This window comes from Macaca mulatta, chromosome 9 (genome assembly GCF_049350105.2).
Source record: "Macaca mulatta isolate MMU2019108-1 chromosome 9, T2T-MMU8v2.0, whole genome shotgun sequence".
NCBI lineage: Eukaryota > Metazoa > Chordata > Mammalia > Primates > Cercopithecidae > Macaca > Macaca mulatta.
In genome coordinates, this window is record NC_133414.1 from 131,633,781 (window position 1) to 131,657,742 (window position 23,962).

At 48.1% G+C, this 23,962-nt stretch overlaps 2 protein-coding genes across 3 annotated transcripts in view; one reads left to right on the plus strand and one right to left on the minus strand.

Moving 5' to 3' along the window:
• RGS10 (regulator of G protein signaling 10) overlaps window positions 1-7,814 on the minus strand; it is a 42,261-nt gene extending 34,447 nt beyond the window's left edge. The window contains exon 1 of one of the 2 annotated variants that reach the window (NM_001261654.1): window positions 1,221-1,290. In NM_001261654.1, coding sequence (NP_001248583.1) covers window positions 1,221-1,227 — 7 coding nt within the window. In that variant the 5' untranslated portion in view covers window positions 1,228-1,290. Of the gene's footprint in view, window positions 1-1,220; window positions 1,291-7,702 lie in introns of those variants that run through there. The other variant, XM_015148166.3, reaches the window with a different exon arrangement.
• Window positions 7,815-7,910: 96 nt separating this feature from the next.
• On the plus strand, window positions 7,911-12,324 carry LOC144331357 (uncharacterized). The gene is made up of 2 exons (XM_077947645.1): window positions 7,911-9,215; window positions 12,161-12,324. Exon 1 carries the CDS (start codon window positions 8,155-8,157, stop codon window positions 8,545-8,547), a length of 393 nt encoding a protein of 130 aa, XP_077803771.1. The 5' UTR covers window positions 7,911-8,154; the 3' UTR covers window positions 8,548-9,215; window positions 12,161-12,324.
• Window positions 12,325-23,962: the final 11,638 nt, after the last annotated feature.

The window sequence follows — 23,962 nt, forward strand, 5'->3', positions numbered from 1 at the left end:
AAGAACAATCACACTTTGGGGAAAAAACAGAAAACTGGGTAAGAGTCCAATCCATGCAGGAAAAAAAAAGTCACATAAGACCAGGTGGAATCATCTAGCACACAAACACAATGTATATCCGTTTTCCATTTATGCTTATGCTGCCCTATGTGGCTTCTGGCGTCAGTAAAAGCCATTATTTCAAGGATGGGTGAAGCATCACAGTGCAGATGGCTGGGGCTGGTTGCTTGGAGCTTATTTTATGATGCATTATTTATAGATGCTATGATGTCATATCTAACAGAGACCTTCTCCAGACATTAATTCCTTAGAAATCCATACTCAAAAGGCATCTGTAACACTCATCAGAGATGAATGCTCACAGCATGGATTTCTGCTGTTAATCTGCAGGAAGGTCTGTGTAATTATCCTGCATAGACAATTTCTCCAAGTCAAATAATATTTTAGTAATATCTCACTATCCAGTTTCCTCAACAGCAGAGTCAACTTACATCCTCAGAAGGTTTGTCCTAAGTACTCCCTCAAACTCACAGGCTATTAAACATTCAAGTCCAGGAAAGGCAGAGATATTAACCCTAAATTCCAAAGTGGTTTGGTACAACTCACATGCACAGGCGTGCACCTTTAAAATACTCTATTTTGTAATGAAGTTTCAAAGAAAGTACACACCCCACAAAACTTATTTAAAACCTCTTGTCACCTATGCCACATCAAGTATATTACATTTTTTACAACGTCCTCCCAATTTGGAATCAGAGAGTCATTTTGTTACAACTGGTGATCTGTGTAAGGCTCCTGAGAAACTGGGTCATGGAAACATCGTATCTAAATATTACTTAAGTGTTTATCGGCTCCAGTATCTAGCTGCTGAGAATAACTACCCCACCTGCATGCAATTCCCCTGCTGGGGAGATTTGATTGAACCGCAGTTAGCAGGAAATAACATCAAAAGTGAAAAAAGTTTTTCAATAATCATAGTAATAGCCAGCATCCAAGTCAGGAGAAGGAAAGCAGGTGACGGAGGGTTGGCTCCACTCAGAAAGGGCATCGTGGCGTTTGCACACGAGGGCACAGGCCTCACAGAAAGCCAAGTGTTCCTTTTGGCCCTTCCAAAGTCACCTGTGCACCTCTGTGTCCTCACAGCACATTCTTCCCAGCCCCTGCCCCACCCAGGGCCAAGGCGACTGCCGACATGGAAAGGGGTGGGGGCCATTCCTTACGTTCCATGCTCTGGGGTCCACCTGAGAAGTTCCACGAAGACCAACAATCCACTGCCTTCCCAGAGACGCCTTGTGTGAGAAAGGCAGAGACTGGAGGGCTCCCCAGCACCCTTGGGTCCGAAGAAAAAACAAGCCTCAACATCCTCTTTTAAGTGGACTAAACAACAGATGGCCACTGGTTTCCAGTTTCTACCAGAGGGAAGGAAATAAGAACGCCGAACTGTTATTTGTAGCCTCCCTAGACTCTCCACTTTCTAGGCAAAGGCCAGAAAAAAGAAAACGGCCCAGCAGCCCTAGCCTGAAAACAAGACCCTGTCATCGATTTTCTCCACTTCCAGAAGCCCCTGTGTGTCCTCTGGGGCCTCACATTTCTGCGTAAAGCTGCCCTCACTCTCCTACTCTGCTCAATCTGTCCTGCCCTCCCTGGAGGCAAAGTAAATGACTTTTTCCTCCAAGGTCAGTCAGGTGGATGGTGCATTTCTTGAAAGCAAGGGCTGCGTCTTCCGCAGGGTCAGCATGATGTCTGGTACTCAAGTATATATTTTATAGTGATAAATATTTGCTAAGGAATGAGCAAAGTCAGGCACCAGGCTAAGGGTAGAGGGCACAGAAAGGAGGATGGATAGCTATTAAAAATAGTTGAGGCCGGGCGTGGTGGTTCACGCCTGTAAACTCAGCACTTTGGGAGGCCGAGGGGGGCAGATCACCTGAGGTCAGGAGTTTGAGACCAGCCTGACCAGTGTGGAGAAACCTAAAAATACAAAATTAGCCGGCGTGGTGGTGCATGCCTGTAATCCCAGTTATTCAGGAGGCTCAGGCAGGAGAATGGCTTGAACCCAGGAGGTAGAAGTTACAGTGAGCTGAGATCATGCCATTGCACTCCAGCCTGGGCAAGGAGAGTGAAACTCCGTCTCAAAAAAAAAAAAAAAAAAAAAAAAAAAAAGTTGACATTTACTGAGCACTTACAAGTCTCATCGAAACTTTACAACAATCCTTGGAAGTTGGTTTCCTCATGGGCCCCATTTTATACATCAGGAAACTGAGACACAGAGAGATAAAAAATTTGCTACAAAGAAGCAAGCAAGGAAGTGGATGAGCTGGGATTCAACCCCAGGTTGTCTGGCGGGAGAGAAAAACACAGAGAAAGATGCCAGAAATGAAAGGCGGGCCCATTTTCTCATGGAACTTAAAATGAATTGAGGAGAGGAGGCCAGACGTTCCCAGGTGGTCGCCTGCCCACAGTGCCACAGGCTGGTCGGAAGTCTTCTTCACTAGTCCAGGCATAAACGAGAAGGAAGACAAGGAAATATTTACCAAGTGAGCTGTGCTGGTAGAGTAAGGACAGTCTTGGGTTGCTTGTTTTGTTTTTGCTTTGAAAAAGATCACAGTTCAGGACATACAAAAGGGAGTGTGGTGTAATAGTCTTCCTCACACCTCTGTCCCTCAGGTGCCCAGTGTCTCTCCCCAGGAGCGACAACCTCTAGAAGATTCTAGAGGATCTAGAATCCTCTAGATTCTAGAGGATCAGGACAGCTCTTTACCTGAGATTATATCTTTCCTACGATTGGAGGTGTTAAAATGTCCTTTTCTATGTGAAATGATAAAGGTGTTTGATGATTGCTTTGTTTGTTTCTAATGTCCTGACTAGAGAGAAGAAGGATGGGAGGAAAGAAGGGAGGGAGGGAGGAAAGGACAGAGGCAGGGAAGGAAAGGAGAGAGGGATGGAGGAAGGGAGGAAAGTTGTCAGCTCCACATTCATTCTCTAAATATATTTTAGCAAAGTCGCTAAATGGTTGTTGTGTTTAGGTGGCCGTGGACTTGGGTCCAAGACTTGAGTTCTCTGCCCCTTCTGCAATGGGTGGCTCCGGACAAGTCCCTGCCCCTTAGTGGCCTCCGCAGCCCTCCAGGGAGAAATGAAATGGTTCCCTCCTGCTCAGACAAGCTGCTCTGTCAAGTGCCAAGGGTGGGAGGCAGCGAGGCCTAGAAGGGTGGGTCTGCTGGAGCAGGGAGACCCAGGCTTTGGGACAGGACAAAGGACACCTGGGGGAGCAAAGGCACAGAGCAGGTATTGTCCAGTCCCTCCAGGGGTAGACTAGGGAGCAAGAAAAATGGGGCTGGGAAGGACTCGGTCAGATAAGTGGCCCCCCACTGGGCAGTGGGGCAGCGAGGTGGACCTGAGGGTGCTTAGCTGGGCTCTAAACAGATGGGAACTTGCTTGGAAGGGAAATTTTGTCCCCACAAGTCTGCAAGGGACTGTCTCACTCCAGCGGATGCCGCCTGACAGCTCTTATCAAGGGGCCACTGCTTCTGCCTGCCAGGGCCGCCTCCGCTCCTGCTGCCACCCCCGGGCTGCTGCAGCAAAGAGCTATCTGGGGGAAGCAGAAGAAACTTGGGGGCATAAATTTAGTGCAGTTTAAGCAGCAGGTTCCCAGAGCCCAGCGTCCGGGGACTCACTCAACCCAGGGAGGGAAGTGACTCACTTCACCCAGGAAGCCCTAGGAAATGGCCATGCCAGGCAGCTACATTTTCTAACCATGAAGAAAGGCGGCATCACATCAAATACAAATCAGCCAACGCAGATAAAACACAGTGAGCACCTCACACCCACCAGGCTATGGGCTGCACTAGGTGGTGACCAGAGCAGGTCCCAGAGGCTCAGCTGGCTCATGGGCTTGACCATACCTGTAGAAAACAACACCCCTCAGCCGGCACCTCTTTCCCCGCAGGCCTGGGCCAGTGATGTTCTGCAGAGAAAGTTGCCCCAGCTGCCAAGGCTACCCTGCAGCCGGGTTGTTAAAACAAAGACATTAAACTGCTATGCAAACTGTCATCTTTAAATAAAACAAGCCCAGCCATAAACTTAAAACTGTTCCCGGCCGGGCGCGGTGGCTCAAGCCTGTAATCCCAGCACTTTGGGAGGCCGAGACGGGCGGATCACGAGGTCAGGAGATCGAGACCATCCTGGCTAACACGGTGAAACCCCATCTCTACTAAAAAATACAAAAAACTAGCCGGGCGAGGTGGCGGGCGCCTGTAGTCCCAGCTACTCGGGAGACTGAGGCAGGAGAATGGCGTGAACCCGGGAGGCGGAGCTTGCAGTGAGCTGAGATCTGGCCACTGCACTCCAGCCTGGGCGACAGAGCGAGACTCCGTCTCAAAAAAAAAAAAAAAAAAAAAAACTGTTCCCAAGGGTTTAATGGGATCCTGCATGACAGGCCCGAGGGGAAGGCCGATGCCTGCCTGGCAGGGTGGGAATTCCCCTGAGAGGTCACTCCTGGGTGCAGCTGCAGGGGTAGGGAGTCGGGTGGCTTCAGCTTGGCATCTCAGATGGGCATCTTTCAGTTACCAACAATGCAAGGTTGATAACTGGGCAGGGTGAGTGGACAGAATCCTGTTGGGGGACCCTCACATTTCACTGGCCTGAGAATTCCCTGGGGTGCTTGTCAAAGATGCACCCTACCCTCCCCCCTCCCTACCGTCCCCAAGATTGAACCAGTGGGTCTGGGCGAGGCCCGAGAAGCTGGACTTTATCCAGGCCCTCCTGAACCCACAGGACGGGTGGAACACACTTTGAGAAACCTCAGGAAGAAGAATAAGGAAATCCCACTCTGAACCTTGGAAGGTGGGGTTAGGAACTCCAAATCCTCCGCGGAAAGACAGTGTCTCCAGTGAGATTCTGCTGAAAGGTAGGAAGAGTGTAAAATAGAAAGTGCTGGGGGAGGCAGGACCACAACCAGGTCCAAATCAGGGGTCCTGCAGGAGCAGCTCCGGCTTTTGTAGAGCCTGAAGTTTATACAATTTGAGGATCCTCCTTAAGAAAAATAATTCAAAATTACAAAAAAAAAAAAAAAAAAATCAGTACATGGTCCCAAAAATCACTTGGCTGTCTTCTCAGTACCTCCGCCCCCAGGCCCAAACGACCCCTTTCTCACTAGGCTTCTTCTTTGCCCATGGCTTGGTGGTGATGACCAGTCAGGTAAGAACTTCTGTTATTTTCCATGATGGGGAAAGACCCTAGACCTACAATTCCAAAGAAAATCAGGCTATTGGAGTCGAGGCATCCAGTACCAATCCACGATGTTTAGTGGCTGATCTTTCTTTCTTCCTTCCTTCCTTCCTTCCTTCCTTCCTTCCTTCCTTCCTTTTCTTTGAGTCTCACTCTGTCACCCAGGGTGAAGTGCAGTGGCACAATCTAAGCTGACCGCGGCCTTAACCTCCCAGGCTCAAGTCATCCTCTCATCTCAGCCGTCTAAGGAGCTGGGACTATAGGCACGCACCACCATGCCTGGCTAATTTTTTTATTTTTTATTTTTGTAGAGACGGGGTTTTGCCACGTTTCCCAGGCTTATCTGGAACTCCTGAGCTCAAGCAATTCTCCTGCCTCAGCCTCCCAAAGTACTAGGATCATAGGTGTGAGCCACTGCGCTCGGCCTGAGACTGCCTTTTTATCAATGATGTAACCACATTTCATGAGGCTTAAAATTTGTTGCCCTGAAACAATTTATTCCCTAAAACTGCATTCAGCCTTTTTGGAGTGCAACATGGCTACATGCAAAATCACCCCAAATCCATGTATCTCCCAGGATACAATGGTTGTATTTGTCAGTCTTCAACCCAAAAGTAATCTAAAGTAATAAGTAACGTGTACAGGGCTATTCATAGCAGCTCTATTTATAACAGGCAAAAGGGAGAAAAACTAATAATTATTACACATTTATTGAGTGCCACACATTGTACTAGGGGCTTCATATGGCTTTGAGTATTTAACCCCATGATCCCATGAAACCCACTTTGCAGATGGAGAAAGTGATTCAGAGGTGTGCTGGAAATCAGCTCTCCTGAGTCAAAACGAAGCCTTCATTTTTAGCTTGGTTGATTTTCATGATGTAAATATCCCATCATAACTAATTTCAAGCTCCCTAAGGTTTAGCAACCAGTTCCCAAACTTTTTGAATATTTAGTAACTGGCTCTTGCAAGCCAGTTTGAGCCAGTTCCAGCACATCATTGAAACGGAGGCACAGAAAGATTAGGTAATTTGCCCAGTGTTGCTGAATGACAGAGTCAAGGTTAGAACCAAGAGTTTAATTCGAGTCCAGGCTCTGAGCAGCGCTCCACAGGCCTGTGCCAACCACAGAGAATAGTTAACATTAACACCCACAAGGGAATTCTTTGACTCACATGCAACACAAAAAGGTTTACATGACCGCTAACGCTAATGGAGCACTTAGTACGTGCCGGGCAACAATGTAAGATCATTACAACAACCCTACGAAATCCTACATATTAAATACAATAATTTGCAAAACTTGATGGATGGGAGACAGGTTCCAATTAAGTGCTTAAAAAGGCGAGTAGCTACTGTTATTCCCATTTTGCAGACCCTTATTCTGCAGAGAGGTCCCACGGCTAGTGAATATGGCGAAGGTGAGATTCGGATCTAGCCAGTCTGGTCCCAGTCTCTAAACCACAATGTCCCTCATAAAGTATCAGGTAGCAGAAAGGAAATGCACCAACGTGTTCCGACTCTGAGCGCCAAGCAGAAGTGAATCTCGGCGTGGGAAGCCCGGCAAAGCCTCTGAACTCCAGAGTCAGGCGAACCTGGGTTTGAAAGCCTCCCCATCACCTGCTGGGTGTGACTGGGGCAAGTCACCTAACAGCGCCTGGCTTCCGTTCCCTTCTCGCGCACCAGGTTGTCCTAGGGGTGAAGGGAGAGTTCACCCAACGCAGTGGACAAAGCCCTTGGCGCACCCGAAGGCCTGTACAGGTCGTAGCTATTGTGATGAGCCAAAGGGTAGAAGGACCAGAATCAAGGGCATGGCTCCACCTTCACCGTGGGGTCTTTGTCCTATCAAGTTGCCCCAGATGGTGGCTCAGGCTGGCCCAGAGTGACAGCCAAGGCGAATCCTTCGTAACGTCAGAACTTCGCTGGCACGCACCGCAGAGGTGCCCTTCTCCATCCTGGGGTTCCGCCACCCTCGCGACCGCACCTTTTGGCTCCTTGCGGCAGAAGCGAAGGCCCCCGGCGCCCCAGGCCCAGGCGCCCAGTCGGATGCCTGGGTCCAGCCGTGCTCCCCCGGGCGCTCGGCACCCTTCCACCCACGCCCGCAACGGAGGCGGAGAGGGACACTGAGGGAGAAGCCCGCGCGCCGTTCTGCTTTCGGAATCTGGAGCCCCATGTCACCTCCAAAGTTTGGGGAATTTGGGCGCTCCTTTTTCTCCCAGACCATCACTAAAAAGAAAACTGCGGCTGTTCCTCTTTCAGCCAAACTTCCTCCCCGGGGCGCCCGGAGGAGCTCTGCGCTCCCGTCGCAGCTGGGATAGCGAAGGTGCGGGACCCAGCGTGGAGAAGTGGTGCGGTCGGCCCGGGCTCCAGTCTAGGAGGTACCGCCGAGCCGCGCCCGAGCACAGGAGGGAGGGCAGGAGGCCGGGTGGGCGAAGCGGCGCCCCGACCCCCAGCCCGCGGGCCCCTGGAGCCGCTTACCTGACGGTGGCCGCTTCCTGCTCAGCCGGCTCACGGCGCGGTTGAACATCGCCGCGGGCGCCCGGGGAGGAAGCAAGAGCAACCCGGCTGCGCGGCGGCTGAGCCGGAGGAAGGCGAGGAGGAGGAGGAGGGCGAGGAGGAGGAGGAGGGCAAGGAGGAGGAGCGGGCTCAGCACCGCCCCGGAGCGCTAGGTCCCCGCCCGCCGCCCTCCTCCTAGCCAGGCGCCGCGTGGCGCGCTCCGTGCGCCCTGCCCGCCCCCGCCGGTGGGGGCTCGCGGTTCCGCTCCGGGGTGCCCGGGCGGGGCAGGGCAGCCCCGGGTGACCCCGATCGCCGGGAGTCTGTCCTGCGCCTGGGATGGGGTGCGCCGGCCCAGAGGGAGCCCGCGTCGCCGGGAACTTAGTGGCCCAGCAGAGGCGGTTAGCGCGTCCCGGGATCCCTGGCCCTCGCCCGAGATGCCGTTCCCGCCGACCCCGCCCAGCTTCAAGCTCCCGCGCCCATCGCGGTCTCCCGCCTTCTCCCTGCAGCCCCGGAGAAACGGGGCTCTCAGCGAGCCTTCGCGGGTGGCAGGCGGGGTCCCCTCCTGGGTCACAGGCCGGGAAGCCGAGGCCTCGCTGTTCTGCAGAGTTCAGGCGCGACCCAGCCCGTGGCCTTTGCCTCCTCGTCACCAGGATCCCCGCCTGCCGGGGCCTGGCTGCTCCCCGACTTCGTGGGCGCTGCGCCTTCCCGCCCCGCGAATGCGTGTGGGGCGTCCCCAAGGCCGGTGCGCTGAGCTAGCCGAGCCGCCGCGGGTGGGCGCCCTCTCCCCTGGCTGTGCCGCGCGGGCGCCAGGACTCGGGGAGACCTGAGAGAATTCCGCAGGAACCCCCCGCTTCCAGCGCCGGGCGGTGCTCTGTCCGGCATACCGCGCTCTCGGGACACTTCTTGAACTTTGGGGACACGTGGGCACAGCCTCTGGCAGGGCCTTCAGGCTCCACGACCGGGACCACTTAGGCCCCCACGGCGTCACCTGCTGGGCGCTGCGCGCTCCACGGTCTCCTATTATTTCATTTCTTCTACAGAGCAGCCCCAGAGGGGATGTCATTAGCCCCCATTTTCTTGAACATTTGGTTTGCAAGAAATTGTCTTTCTGGCGAGTTTTATTTTTCTCCTTGTGTATCTGGCTTTGTCTCTAAATTGGTCTTTATTTTTAGCTGTACTAATTGCTGTTTTCCTAAACTGTTCCCCAGTCGCCCTCCCCCCCATTCTCCCCCGTCCTTTTGCAGTTTTTTTCACTACTTGGCACTTTCTTTTGTATCTTCTATTCTGAGCTTCCAGTTCTGCTCACTTTCCCTCTCCGTCTACCCACCCCACAGCCCCAGTTGCACCCCAAGTGTGTCCGGTGGTTGCTTCTTGTTTTGCTCCCCGCTATTCCCCCTTAAAAGTCGTTTTCCTCAGGGCATTTCCAAGCACTCTCCCACTTCTGCCACAAGAGGATTTCCAGGCTCCTGAAGAGAACGCGGTGACCAAGAACAAGGTTAGACCCAGCGGGGGGCGTTCTGCTTTTAAAACTGCTGTTGTTGGCCTGCTCCGGGCGCAGACAAACTTCTATCTCATTGTAATGGGATCAAGCTGTGATACTTAACTATAGGCAAGAGTTTCACCTTTCGTAAGAGCAGGATTTTAAATGCTGGCAGAGTCCTGGATCCAAGTGAGGTCACTGCATTCTTGTAACAATAACAAGGGAATTGGTGCAACGCACCCACCTAGAAAACTTCCCCGAGACGAAATTACAAGTAATCCTAACACAGGAAATAAGCACACTGGCACACAGGGGTAAAAGTTAGGCACAGCAGCTCAATGTTATGCTAGTTGCCAAGTCCACCCTAGCGTGTCCTGAAAAACACTGGTGTGGCTTAAGACATGCTATGAATCCCTCCTGAGCTGAGAACCCCAGGCATCTCTTAAATAAAGGGAAAATATAGCAGCCTTAAATCACTTTTACTGTCCTGTTAGCACATCAGACACTAAGTACAAAAATTAAGATGCATAGTTAGGGCCGGACGCTGTGGCTGACATCTGTAATCCCAGCACTTTGGGAGGTGGAGGCGGGCGGATTACCTGAGGTCAGGAGTTCAAGACCAGCCTGGCTAACATGGTGAAGCCCCATCTCTACTAAAAATACAAAAATTAGCCAGGCCTGGTGGCAGGCACCTGTAATCCCAGCTACTTAGGAGGCTGAGGCAGAAGAATCACTTGAGCCCCAGAGGAGGAGGTTGCAGTAAGCCAAGATCTGGAGGAGGAAGTTGCAGTGAGCCGAGATCTCACCACTGCACTCCAGCCTGGGTGACAGAGCAAGACTCTGTCTCCAAAAAAAGGGAAAAAAGGCCGGGCGCCGTGGCTCATGCCTGTAATCCTAGCACTTTGGGAGGCCAAGGCAGGCCGATCACCTGAGGTCAGGAGTTCGAGACCAGCCTGACCAACATGGTGAAACCTCCTCTCTACTAAAAATACAAAATTAGCTGGGTGTAGTGGCAGGTGTCCATAATCCCAGCTACTCGGGAGGCTGAGGCAGGAGAATTGCTTGAACCCAGGAGGCAGAGTTTGCAGTGAACTGAGCTCGAGCCATTGCACTCCAGCCTGGGCGACTGAGCAAGACTCCATCTCAAAAAAAAAAAAAAAATGCATGGTTAACGTTTAATGTACACAGTTTAAAATTTTTGCCTGGGACATTGAAAGATTGTCCTCATGAAATTGCTGTAAATAACTGTTTTAAGTTTCTAAAGGTTCAAAAGCCAGTTTTCGAAGTGCACTGTGCAAAAAAAACACGTATAAAAGTATAAAGCCTCCTAACTCCTAAAACTTGCCAAACGTGCACATACACACACACACAGGCACACACACACATGATTAAGTTCCAACCATGATTTGCATTGGATTGAAGGTGCTCACCATCCAAATGGCATTTTTCCTGTAAGTCCAGCATTCACTTTCTGAAGCTTTTTTTTTTTTTTTTTTTTTTGTGGACACAAGGGTCTCACTACGTTGTCCAGGCTGATTTCTGACTTCTGGGCTCTCAAGTGATCTTCCCTCCTTAGCCTCCTAAGTCAAGCCTTCACAAACAAACTGTGGTAGCCAGTGTGCCGAAGAAGAGGATGAGCAGTTTAGCCCCTTTCTGCCCCTGCTGGTCTCACTTTTGGTTCAAGGGTGTTCACATCAGGCAAGAAGCAAGAGACCCAGATGTCTTCTGGTAACACAAGATTTCAGAGGGATTACTGGCTTTGGAGTTCAATATTTTCATTCTACCCAGAAACTAAAAAATTGGTAAGCCGTGAATACATTTTAGAGCCTCTCATCACCAGAGTTTATATAACAAGACTATTCTAGGCCAGTTGAGGCAGACAAGCTATAGTAAAATGATTAAGTGGCCAACTTAAAGTCAAGAGACCTGGGTACTAATCCTGAGCAAACAGCAACCAGCTGTGTGGACACACCAGCTGTGTCCTCAAACACATCGCAGCCTCAAGGGACAGGGCAAGGAGAGGTGCCACCTACACTCCAAGCAAGTGGTGTTTGATAGCAATAAACAAAAAAGCATCTGGCATAGTGCCCAGCACATGTAGGCACACAAAAAAATTACTGGAATTTTAATTACTCTTACTCCCCCTACAGTGATGTTTTAATAAATGATAAACTTTATCATACAGCCAGTCAAAAGTGGATTTCTTTTCAATTATAGGAAATTGGCAGGGTTAGTAACACTGTGGTGTTCACATTGTTACTATGCTGTGAAAGAGGGAAAGTAAATTGTTGCAACTCTCTAGAAGGAAGAGAAGCAGATGTGTTAAGATAAGTATTTGACAACATATGTAAGAGTCTTCAAAATGTTTATACCTCTTGGACTAGTGAATAATTCTATAACTGGTAATTTGTGCCAAAAGAAAAACAAATGATGCAAACATTTAGGTGTACAATTAAACAACGTAACACTTCTTTTCATCAGCGTTATTTACAGTAGCTAAAAATGCCCACTAAGAGAATGACTAAGGTATAACATATTCTTGTGATAGAATATTTAACAGTTGTAAAAAACTGTGAAAAATCTTTGGAACTTGGTGGAAAAAACTGGTGCAAAGAGAAAAATGAAAGAATCTTAGACGAAGCTCTCATTGAAAAATCAGGATACAAATATACAGAAAATTTTCAGTGTTGAGGAAGAGGAGAATATGGTATGTTTATGCATAGCAAGCTAGCAGTTAATTACACCTAAATATTACTAGACTATATCTCTAGATGATAGGATAATGAGTTATTTTACTTTTCATCATTATATTTTCCTGTTTTGCAAACTTCTGCAGTGTATGTGCTTTTAAATCGGAGAAAAATCACTAATTAGAGACTAGTTGAAATCTCTGCTGGGTTTAATGCCACAAAAATATATAAGGCTTCATTTCTGTTGTGGTTTTGTGTTTTGTTTTTCAGAGACAGGGACTTGTTCGGTCGCCCAGGCTGGAATGTCGTGCTGTGATCATGGCTCACTGCAGCCTTGAATTCCTGAGCTCAAGCAATCCTCCTACCTCAGCTTCCTGAGTAACTAGGGCTACAGGAGTGCACCACCATACCCTGCTACTTATGTATATATGTATGTATGTATGCATTTATTCATTCTTTTTTTATTTTTAATTTTATTTATTTATTTATTTATTGGAAATGGAGTCTCGCTCTGTTCCCCAGGCTGGAGTGCAGTGGCGCAATCTCGGCTCATGGTAACCTCTGCCTCCCAGGCTCAAGTGGTTCTCCTCCCTTAGCCTCCTGAGTAGCTGGGATTACAGGCACGTGCCACCATGCCCGGCTAATTTTTGTATTTTTAGTAGAGATGGGGTTTCACCATGTTGGTCAGGCTGGTCTTGAAATCCTGACCTCGTGATCCACCCCTCAGCCTCCCAAAGTGCTGGCATTACAGGTGTCATTCATTTATTTTTTTTTTCATTTATTCATTTATTCATTTATTTTTGTAGAGATGGGGTCTTGCTATGCTGCCCAGGATGGTCACAAACTCCTGACCTCCTACCTCGGCCTCCCAAAGTGCTGGGATTACAGGTGTGAGCTACAGCATCTGGTCCCCAACCGCCTCCCCCAACTCCAACTTTTTTTAAGAGTCAGAGTCTCACTGGGCGAGGTGTCTCACACTGTAATCCCAGCACTTTGGGAGGCCGACGGGGGCAGATCATGAGGTCAGGAGATTGAGACCATCCTGGCCAACATGGTGAATCTCTGTCTCTACTAAAAATATAAAAATTAGCTGGACGTGGTGGCATGTGCCTGTAATCCCAGCTACTCGGGAGGCTGAGACAGGACAGTCGCTTGAACCAGGGAGTCGGAGGTTGCAGTGAGCTGAGATCACACCACTGCACTCCAGCCTGGTGACAGAGTGAGACTCCGTCTCAAAAAACAAAAATAAAAACAAAGAGTCAGGGTCTCCATCTGTCATCCAGGCTAGAGTGCAGTGGTACAATCATAGCTCACTGCTACCCACTCCTGGGTAAACCTTCATTTTTACATTAGTTTTGCTTTCTTAAAACTCTTAATTTCCCATGGAAGGAGCAAGCAGACACTGGCTGTCTTTCCCATCTTCGATCTCTCTTGCACTTCAAGTCCCACATTCCTGGCATATCACAGCTGGAGGATCCTTGGGGATCAGCATATTATACTGCAGATCAGGAAACTGAGGCTCAGACAGCAGCTGAACTTGTGTTTAGCTATGATGTGATACTAGGTTTCCCGACTCCTGGACAGGCAGTTTTCCTGGTACAGCACTCTTTACCTGGTTTGTTTGTTTGAGACGGAGTCTCGTAATGTCACCCAGGCTGGAATGCAGTGGTGCAATCACGGCTCACTGCAGCCTCCACCTCCCAGGCTCAAGCAATCCTCTCCTCCCACCTCAGCTCTCTTCAGTAGCTGGGACCACAAGCGAACACTACCACGCCTAGCTCTAATTTTTATTTATTTATTTATTGCAGAGATGGGGGTCTGTCTCCCTTTGTTGCCCAGGCTCATCTGGAATTTCTAGGTTCAAGCGATCCTCCTTTCTTAGCCTCATAAGTAGCTGGGACTACAGGCACGTGCCACCATGAATGGCTAATTTTTTTTTTATTTTTTATTTTATTTTATTTTTTTTTGAGACAGAGTTTCACTCTTGTTGCCCCGGCTGGAGTACTGCAATGGTGCGATCTCGGCTCACTGCAACCTCCGCCTCCCGGGTTCAAGCAATTCCCCTGCCTCAGCCTCCCGAGTAGCTGGGATTACAGGCATGCGGCACCACACCCGGCTAATTTTGTACTTTTTAGTAAAGACAGGATTTCTCCATGTTGGTCAGGCTGGTCTCAAACTCCCGACCTCAGGTGATCCATCCGCCTAGGCCTCCTAAAGTGTTGGGATTACAGGCGTGAGCCACCGTGCCCAGCAGGCTGGATTTTTATAATACCATGTTTTTTAAAGTAAATTTTATTATATTATTTTTTTATTTTTATTTTTATTTTTATCTTTTTGAGACCCAGTCTCGCTCTGTCGCCAGGCTGGAATGCAGTGGCACAATCTCGGCTCACTGCAACCTCTGCCTCTCGGGTTCAAGCAATTCCCCTGCCTCAGCCTCCCAAGTAGCTGGGATTACAGGTGTGCACCACCACACTGGCTAAATTTTTGTATTTTAGTAGAGATGGGATTTCACCATGTTGGCCAGGCTGGTCTCCATCTCCTGATCTCCTGATCCGCCCACCTTGGCTTCCCAGAGTGCTGGGATTAAGTGAGCCACTGTGCCTGGCAAAAGTAAATTTTATTTTTAGAGCAATTTAGGTTCACAGCAAAACTGAACAGACAGTAGAATTCCACGTGCCTCCTGCCCCAAACACGCATAGCCTCTCATAGCATATGACCTCCCACACCAGAGAGGTACATTGGGACAATCAAGGAACCTACACTGATACATCGTTAACATCCAAAGTTCGTATCAAATACCCTTTTCACATCTCAGGACTCCCACCTTTTTTGGGGGGCGGGGGGCTAAGGAGCGGAAAGTTTAATAGGCAGGAGAAAGAGAAGGGAGAACAGTTCTCTCTCTAGGGAGGGAAAGGGGCTTCCGAAAGGAAAGACCGGCCAGTGGGGGGTTCTCCCCAGATTTTATAGGCAGGCTTGAGAAGGCGGTGTCTGATTTACGTAGGGCCCACAGACTGGTTTGATCAGATGTGACGTTTACATAGCGCGCAGGGAAGGCTGGCCACCCCACCCTAATGCTATTACACAAATGAGTTTTCCACTTGACTGGTGACATCCTGTCTGCTCCTTATATACATGTGGCTGGCAAAGACAAGGGAAGATGGAGCCGCCATTTTGAACATGCCTAGTCCCAGGTAGCTTTCTTCCTGCCGGCATTCACCCATGCCAGCATCCAGCTTGCTTGTCTATGTCTGCAGTTTGATTTTACAGGCTGCTCTTTGTTAGGAAGTGATTTTAGGGTTGCTTTCTTAAAAAGGAAAACCTCACTGAGGACTCCCATACCCTCACTATCTGAGTAATTTCTTCTTAACTCCTGAATCATTCCCCCCTCAGAAGTGGTAACCCTAACTGCTGTTAGGGAGTGTTGGATGATGACTCTTTCTGGCTACTTCCTGCTGAGAAGGGGCAGGACTCCCACCTTTCTATCTCCAACCTGATATCTCCTCTTGGACGTCTGATAGGACACCTGAAAAGGAATACATCCAAACAGAACAACTCTTCCACCTCCATTAAAAGCAACTTCAACCTTCCAGTTGCTCAGATAATTGTCTTGGGATCGTTTCTCATGTCTTTTGACTAGTGATCAAGGAATCCTTCGAAATACATGCAGAATCCCTCACTTCCCACTGTCTCCATCTCCACTGCAGTCACCCTTGCCCAAGCCGTCGTCTCCATCTCCACTGCAGTCACCCTTGCCGAAGCCACCATCTCCTGCCTGGAGTACCACAGGTGCCTCCTAAGGGCGACCTTGCCAGCACCTATTCCAAACCCAGCAACCAGAGTGATCCTTTCAAAACCAGGGACATCTCACCACGTCAACCCTCTGCTCAAAATTCTGTAGCCGCTCCCCACGTTGCCCAGAGAGGTTGCCCATGGTCATGCAGAGACCTGCAAGGTCCCACATGGTTGGGTCTCCAATCCTTCCACTCCTGGCCTTCCCACTTACTCCTTCACCCCTGCCACAGGGCTCCTCCTCATCCCTGAAACTCCTCCATGCATTCCCTCCTCATGACCCACGTAAGTCCCTTCTGTCTGGAACACTGCTCCCTGGCACATGCATAGCATCGTCCTCCAGTTTCTCCAGGTCTTTATCCAAATGTCACCTTCTCAGTGAGGTCTCTCATCCATCCATCCTGTTTAAAATAGCAGCCCCTCCCCCTGCACTTTCACACCTTTTATTTCCATTCCTGCCACGTTTCTCCAAAGCATGCATGGCCTCTAACAGACTATGATCCACTTAGTATGTCCACTCCTTGCCTCTCCCTGCAGCCCACATCCGCTGCATACATGCTCCCTTGCATGTGGGCTCAGTGGAGGCAGAGAATTGTCACTGTTTTTTTCCCTGCTGTCCTAGCACCTAGGAGAGTGTCTGTCACAGAGTAAACACTCAACAAAAATATGCTGATGAATCAAGAGAAGGAATACTTATCTCCTCTCTCCCCAAACTCCACTAAGATGATAGAAAAGGCATTAAGGCCAGGCATGGTGGCTCATGCCTGTTATCTCAGCACTTTGGGAGGCCGAGGAGGGCAGATCACATGAGGTCAGAAGTTCGAGAACAGCCTGGCCAACATGGTGAAACCCCGTCTCTACTAAAAATACAAAAAAATACAAAAATTAGCCAGGTGTGGTGGTGTGTGCCTATAATCCCAGCTACTCAGGAGGCTGAGGCACAAGAATCACTTGAACCCAGGAGGCAGAGGTTGCAGTGAGCCAAGATCATTCCACTGTACTCCAGCCCTGGACACAGAGTGAAACTCCATCTCAAATAATAATAATAATAATAATGAAAAAATAAGGTAGAGGCTAGGCACGGATCACACCTGTAATCCCAACAATTTGGGAGGTCCAGGCAGGAGGATCACTGAGCTCAGGAGTTTGAGACTAGCCTGGATAACATAGTGAGACCTTGCCTCTACAAAAATAAGGTATAAACCCACCTGGGCAAGGTGTATGTAAAAGGAGACAACATGGCCAGGCGCGGTGGCTCATGCCTGTAATCCCAGTACTTGGGAGGCCAAGACGGGCACATCACCTGAGGTTGGGAGTTCAAGACCAGCCTGACCAACATGGAGAAGCCCCATCTCTACTAAAAATACAAGATTAACTGGGCATGGTGGTGCGTGCCTGTAATCCCAGCTACTCGGGAGGCGTAATCCCAGCTACTCGGGAGGCTGAGGCAGGAGAATCCCTTGATCCTGGGAGGTGGAGGTTGCAGTGAGCCAAGATTGCGCCGTTACACTCCAGCCTGGGCAACAAGAGCGAAACTCCATTAAAAAAAAAGAAAAAAAAGAAAAAGAAAAGAAAAGAAAAAGGAGACAATAATGGGAGAGAGATTTCAGCCAATTGGAAAGGAGATGGCAAAGCAGAAACACTTAACAAGAGGAAGGAGTTACAACCTAAATGCAGGCAGGGTGTGCCAGTGAGAACAAGCCAGTTCACTCTGCAGAGCCTCAGAGGAGCTCCTGACCCGAAGGCACAGACCACAGAGAAGAGGACAGGCAAGGACTGAAAAGGGGGAATTGATAGAAGTCTATATAAGGAGACTTCAGTTCCCCTGCCACCTACCTTAGGAAATCATTATCTTGGGAAATAGTGAGGCACAGAAGCTCTGGACTTATGAACCACTGGCTGAGCTAAGGGTGCAGATGAGCTGTGGGCGTCAAAGAGAGCATTAAGCCTAGGTCTGCACAAAGGATTGGGAGCCCCTTCTTCCTCAGCCCCTTCCCCAGCAGCCAGATGTACTAGAAAAAATTTAATCTCTCCAAAAATAAAAATAAAAAGCAAAACAAAAACACAATGGAAATTAACATTTAACATTCTCCAGAGTTAGCACTGGTCAACTACAGAGGGATACACAATCCACATGCCTCTTTCACACACACAGTTCCAAAGAGCTTTGGACACCTCCTTCTCAAGGATGAGGACTATGCAAAGATCACAGATATTTAAGGAATGTCTCTAAAGAGAGAGACAGAGAGAAACGGAAAATAGGAATTCAGGTGAAAGACAAGAGAGAGTAGGCATGAATCTTTTAAAATACTCTAACTAGCTCAGAGAAAGGGAGAGAGAAGCTATTTCATCTATTCATAAAAGAAGAAAGATTGGAATATAAAAATGAAGTAGAAACAGAACATTTCAATACAGGAGTTTGAAGATAAAGGTGAAGAAATCTCCTGAAAATTAGAGCAGATGAAGAAATGTACAAAAGGAGAGAAAGGAAGAAAGATTGGAGAATCCATTCAAGTAATAGGAGTTCCAGAAAGACATTACAGAGAAAATGTTAAAGATAAAATTAAAGATATAATTCAAGAAAATTGCCCAGACTGAGATGGGCATGGTGGTGTGAACTGTAGTACCAGCTACTCAGAAGGCTGGGGCAGCAGGACTGCTTAAGCTCAGGAGTTTGAGGCTGTAGTGTGCTATGATCTCACCTATGAAATAGTCACAGCACTCCAGGCTGGGCAACATAGCAAGACTCCATCTGAAAGAAAAGAAAAGAAAAGAAGAGAGGAGAGGAGAGGAGAGAAAGAATTTCCCAGACTGAAGAAAATTCATCTCCAAATGGAAAAAGCCCATAATGGGCACAATATCAGACCTACAACAAGGTGCACCTGCATGACATTTCAAAACAAAGATAATTTCCAAAAAAAGCTTAGAAAGAGCACATTGGTGGTGGGAATACTAAATGGTGCAGCCACTCTCAAAGGTGGCTTAGAAGTTTCTTAAAAAGTGAAATGTATACCTATCATATCATCCAAACATTCCACTCTTAGGTATTTCACCCAAGAAAAGTGAAAACATGTGTCCATACAAAGACTCCTACATGAGTGTTCACACCAGCTTGAGTTGTCATAACCTGGAAACAATCTGATGTCCGTCAGCAGCTGCATGGATAAACAAATTGTGGTATAAACATACAAAAGAATGAATTATTGACACATTCAAAAATATAGGTGAATCTCAAAATAATTACTCTCAATAAAAAAAAAAACAGACCAAAAAAAGATATATACTGTATGATTTCATTTATGTAAAATTCTAGAAAATGCAAACTAAACTATAGTAACAGAAACAGATCAGTGGTTGTTTGGAGGAGAATGGGGAGTAGGGGTAGGGGAGTGATGGGAAAAATGGATTTCTTTTTGTTTTTTTTGAGACAGAATCTCATTCTGTCACCCAGGCTGGGGGCAGTGCCAGTGGCGTGATCTCAGCTCACTGCAAACTCTGCCTCCCGGGTTCAAGCGATTCTCCTGCTTCAGCCTCCCGAGTAGCTGGGATTACAGGCATGTGCCACCACGCCCAGTTAGGTTTTTTGTTTTTTTGTGTTTTTTTTTTTTGAGACAGAGTCTCACGCTGTCGCCCAGGCTGGAGTACAGTGGCATGATCTTGGCTCACTGCAATCTCGCCTCCCGGGTTCAAGCAATTCTCCTGCCTCAGCCTCCGAGTAGCTACGATTACACGTGTGCGCCACCATGCCTAGCTAATTTTTCTATTTTTAGTAGAGACAGGGTTTCACCGTGTTGGCCAGGCTGGTCTCAAACTCCTGACCTCAAGTAATTGCCCACCTTGACCTCCCAAAGTGCTGGGATTACAGGCGTGAGCCATCGTGCCCGGCCCAGCTAATTTTTGTATTTTTAAGAGATAGAGTTTCCCCATGTTGGCCAGGGTGGTCTCGAACTCCTGGCCTCAAGTGATCTGCCCGTCTCAGCCTCTCAAAGTACTGGGATTACAGGCATGAGCCACTGCACCCAGCTGGAAGGACGGATTTCAAAGGGGCACAAGGGTTATTTTGAGTTGATGTGTTCACTATCTTGACTGTGGTGATTGTTTTGTAAGTGTACACAGGTCAAAACTTACATAGTTTATATATGTGCATTCCACTGTATGCAATTTTATCTCAATATAGCTGTTTATAAAATTATATATGCATTGAAAATGTAAAATGATGCAGCCCCTTTGGAAAACAGTTGGGCAGTTCCTCAAAAAGCTCCATGTGGAGTTACCATATCACTCAGCAATTCCACTTCTTCATGTCTCCTCTAGATAAATGAAAACGTACGTCCACGCTAAAACTGTACACAAAGGCCCATAGCAGAAAAGCAGAAACAACCCATGTCCCTCAACTGACGATGCATACACAAACGTGGTAGCTCTCCATCTATTCCATGGAATATTATTCAACCATAAAAAGGAATGCAATACTGATATATGCTGAGGAGCCTCGCAGGGGAGCCAGTGATCACCTAAAATCCCCCTTTTCGCTCTTAGTGGGCTCTTCAGCTAGATCTAGAAACCAAACTGACACCAAGCTGATTAACAAGAGCGAGGTATACATATTTTATTAGTTTGGCCTGTCCATGGAGATCTTCACAAGAGGCTCGAGTCTGAAGTGGCTAAAGCAAGACGCTTTTTTTTTCTGCATCACTTAGACTACGCAGAGCAAGATGCTTTTCTACGTTTTAGACAAAGAACAATAAATTTGAGGAGGAAAAAATAGGACAAAGAAAATCTGGCAAGGGTGATAAAATGTTCTAGGAGATCCACTAGGAGGTACAGGAGGGGGTGTAAAAAGGCGGAAGATAAGTGTTATTTCATGAAGTATGTTTATTCAGGTCCATTGCCGTCCTCAGTTCCAGTCTCTGGTGATAAGGGCTATTTTCTCTCTCTGGTTTGGAGAGGGGACCCCTCCCAGAGGAATCTTCACCGCTTGCTGCATTCAGGAAGAGGCAGGTCAGCTGGTCCTTTCTGAAGCCACCATTTCTCCAAGACTTGCAACTGGAAATAATCGATATACCAATTAGGTATATTTTGGAGTGGAGCATCCTTCATGCTCTCAACCTTGAAAATGTTACGCTGGCCGGGCGCGGTGGCTCAAGCCTGTAATCCCAGCACTTTGGGAGGCCGAGACGGGCGGATCACGAGGTCAGCAGATGGAGACCATCCTGGCTAGGCTAACCCGGTGAAACCCCGTCTCTACTAAAAAAATACAAAAAACTAGCCGGGCGAGGTGGCGGCGCCTGTAGTCCCAGCTACTCGGGAGGCTGAGGCAGGAGAATGGCGTAAACCCGGGAGGCGGAGCTTGCAGTGAGCTGAGATCCGGCCACTGCACTCCAGCCTGGGCGACAGAGTGAGACTCCGTCTCAAAAAAAAAAAAAAAAAAAAAAAAAGAAAAGAAAATGTTACGCTAAGTGAAAGAGCATCACAGAAAACATCCCATGCTGCGTGATTCCATTTATGCCAAGTTCAGAATAGGCGAATCCGTAGAGACAAAAAGGAAATTCTCAATCGCCTAAGCCTGGGAACAAGGGAAGAAGGGGAGTGACTGTAATAGGTACATGGTTTCCTTTTGGATCATGACGAAGTTCCAAAATTAGATTATGCTGATTCACAACCCCATAAATACATTAGGAACCATTTAATTGTGTGCTTTACATAGGCAAGTTTTTTGGTATATAAATTCTATCTCAACAAAACTATTAATTTACAAAGAGCAAAAACAGGTCACATACAAAGGATCAGAAATCAAAATGTCACTGGACTTTCTGGAAAGTTAGAAAGCTTGAGGGATATCCTGAAAAAAAAAAAAAAAAAAAAAAAATCCGGCGCAGTGTAATTTCAGCACAGGTGGATGGCTTGAGCCCAGGAGTTCAAGACCAGCCTGGGCAACATAGTAAGACCCTGTCTCTCCAAAACAAAAACACAAACATTAGCTCCGCATGGTGGTGTGTACCTGCAGTCCCAGCTCCTCCTAGGGCGGGAGGTTGGGGGGGTGCGGTGGGGGCTGAGGTGGCCTCGAGGATTGCTTGAGCCCTGGAGGTTGAGGCTGCAGTGAGCCGAGATCATGCCACAGCACTGCAGCCTGGGCGACAGAGGAAGACCTCATCTGAAAAAACAGAAGGAGTAAATGCAAAAAGAGAGGGCAGCACAGGCTCCAGAGAACAAGGGCCCAACCTGGGAGAGCAGCAGAGTCCTGGTCAGGGTAACGGGAATGCAGTGGGACTACGGCAGCCGGTGCTGGGGGAAGCATGAGAGAAGCCTCCAGAAGCCTCCTTTGATGACCCTGAATTTGAAAAACTGTATTGAAAACCATTTGATTCTGCCAGGCGTGGTGGCTCATGCCTGTAATCCCAGCACTTTAGAAGGCCTAGGTGGGTGGATCACTTGAGGCCAGAAGTTTGAGACCAGCCTGGGCAACATGGCAAAATCCTGTGTCTACTAAAAATACAAAAATTAGCCAGATGTGATGGCTTGTACCTGTAATCCCAGTTACAGGTACTGGGGAGGGAGGAAGGAAGGAAGGGAGGGAGGGAGGGAGGAAGGGAGGGAGGGAGGGAGGGAAGGAGGGAGGGAAGAGAGAGAGAGAGAAAGAAGGGAGGAAAAGAAAGAAAAGAAGAGAAAAGAAAGAAAGAAAAGAAGAGAAAAGAAAAGAGAGAAGAGAAGAGAAAATAAAAGAAAAGAATCAGGCCAGGTGTGGTGGCTCACGCCTGTAATCCCAGCACTTTGGGAGGCCAAGGTGGGCGGGTCACAAGGTCAGGAGCTCAAGACCATCCTGGCTAACACAGTGAAACCCCATCTCTACTAAAAAATACAATAACAACAACAACAAAATTAGCCAGGCGTGGTGGCAGGCGCCTGTAGTCCCAGCTACTCGGGAGGCTGAGGAAGAGAATGGTGGAAACCCGGGAGGCGAAACTTGCAGTAAGCCGAGATCGCGCTACTGCACTCCAGCCTGGGCGACAGAGTGAGACTCCGTCTCAAAAAAAAAAAGAAGATTCAGTAACATATGCATATTGCTCAGATAAATGGAGACAAATACTAGGAGAAACAGCTGAGAATGAAAATGGGTAACTTTTGAGGAGTAGGCCTGGGAGGGGAGGGTGAAAGGGAGTGCTAGGGTTTTTTGTTTTGTTTTGTCTCTTTCATTTTGTTTTGTTTTTGAGATGGAGTCTTACTCTATTGCCCAGGCTGGAGTGCAATGGTGTGATCTCAGCTCACTGCAACCTCTACCTCCCGGGTTCAAGCGATCCTCCTGCCTCAGCCTCCTGAGTAGCTGGGATTACAGGTGCCCACCACCATGCCCGGTTAATTTTTTGTATTGTTGGCCAGGCTGGTCTCGAACTCCTGACCTTCATGATCCGCCCACTTCGGCCTCCCAAAGTGTTAGGATTATAGGCGGGAGTCACTGCACCCAGCTGGGAGTACTGTTTTTTCATAAGACTTTTAGTACACTTTGACTTTTTAGACTATTATACAGATATATTATTTTAATGAAAACAAAAATTAATTTTAAAAAATTCTAGTCGTCACCACTTGCCTAGTCCATAACAAAAGAGGGGACTCGGTGGTATCACCAGTGACAGTAACAGCTAAATTTCACTGAGTACTTACTATGTACTTGGCACTGTTTTAGCTTATGTTTTGATTTTTAACATTGTTTTAGAAATGGAGTCTTGCTCTACCCCGCAAGCTGGAGTGCAGTGGCTCAATCATAGGTCACTGCAGCCTCAACCTCCTGGGCTCCAGCATTCCTCCCACCTCTGCCTTCTAAGTGGCTGGGACTATAGGCACATGCCACCACGCCAGGCTGTTTTACTTTTGTAGAGATGGGGTCCTTGTTTTGTTGCCCAGGCTGGTCTCAAACTCCTGGCTTCAAGTAATCCTCCTGCCTCAGCCCCACAAAATGTTGGGATTATAGGTGTGAGCCACCATGCCTGGACCCAAGTACTATTTTAAATACTGTTCTTATTAAACAACACCTTGGAGGGGCCTTAATCACTACCCCAGGTTGCCTCTAATGGCAGGCGGAACATCAACTGTAAATGAAATGACGGTTCTTCATGGATTGAAAAGTACTACTCACAGATATATTCTTCGGATCCTCACTAAACATTGTGATATAGGAATTTATAGCTGGAGAAACTGAGTCTCAGATTTGGAGAACTGCTCAACAGCAGATGTGAAAGTGAAAAAGCAAGGCTAGAATTCAGATCTCTGGGCTCCTGGTGACAA

Bases quoted from the DNA above. Each gene is read 5' to 3' on its own strand.
- LOC144331357 (XM_077947645.1), top strand. From the start codon at position 8,155: ATGCCGTTCCCGCCGACCCCGCCCAGCTTCAAGCTCCCGCGCCCATCG.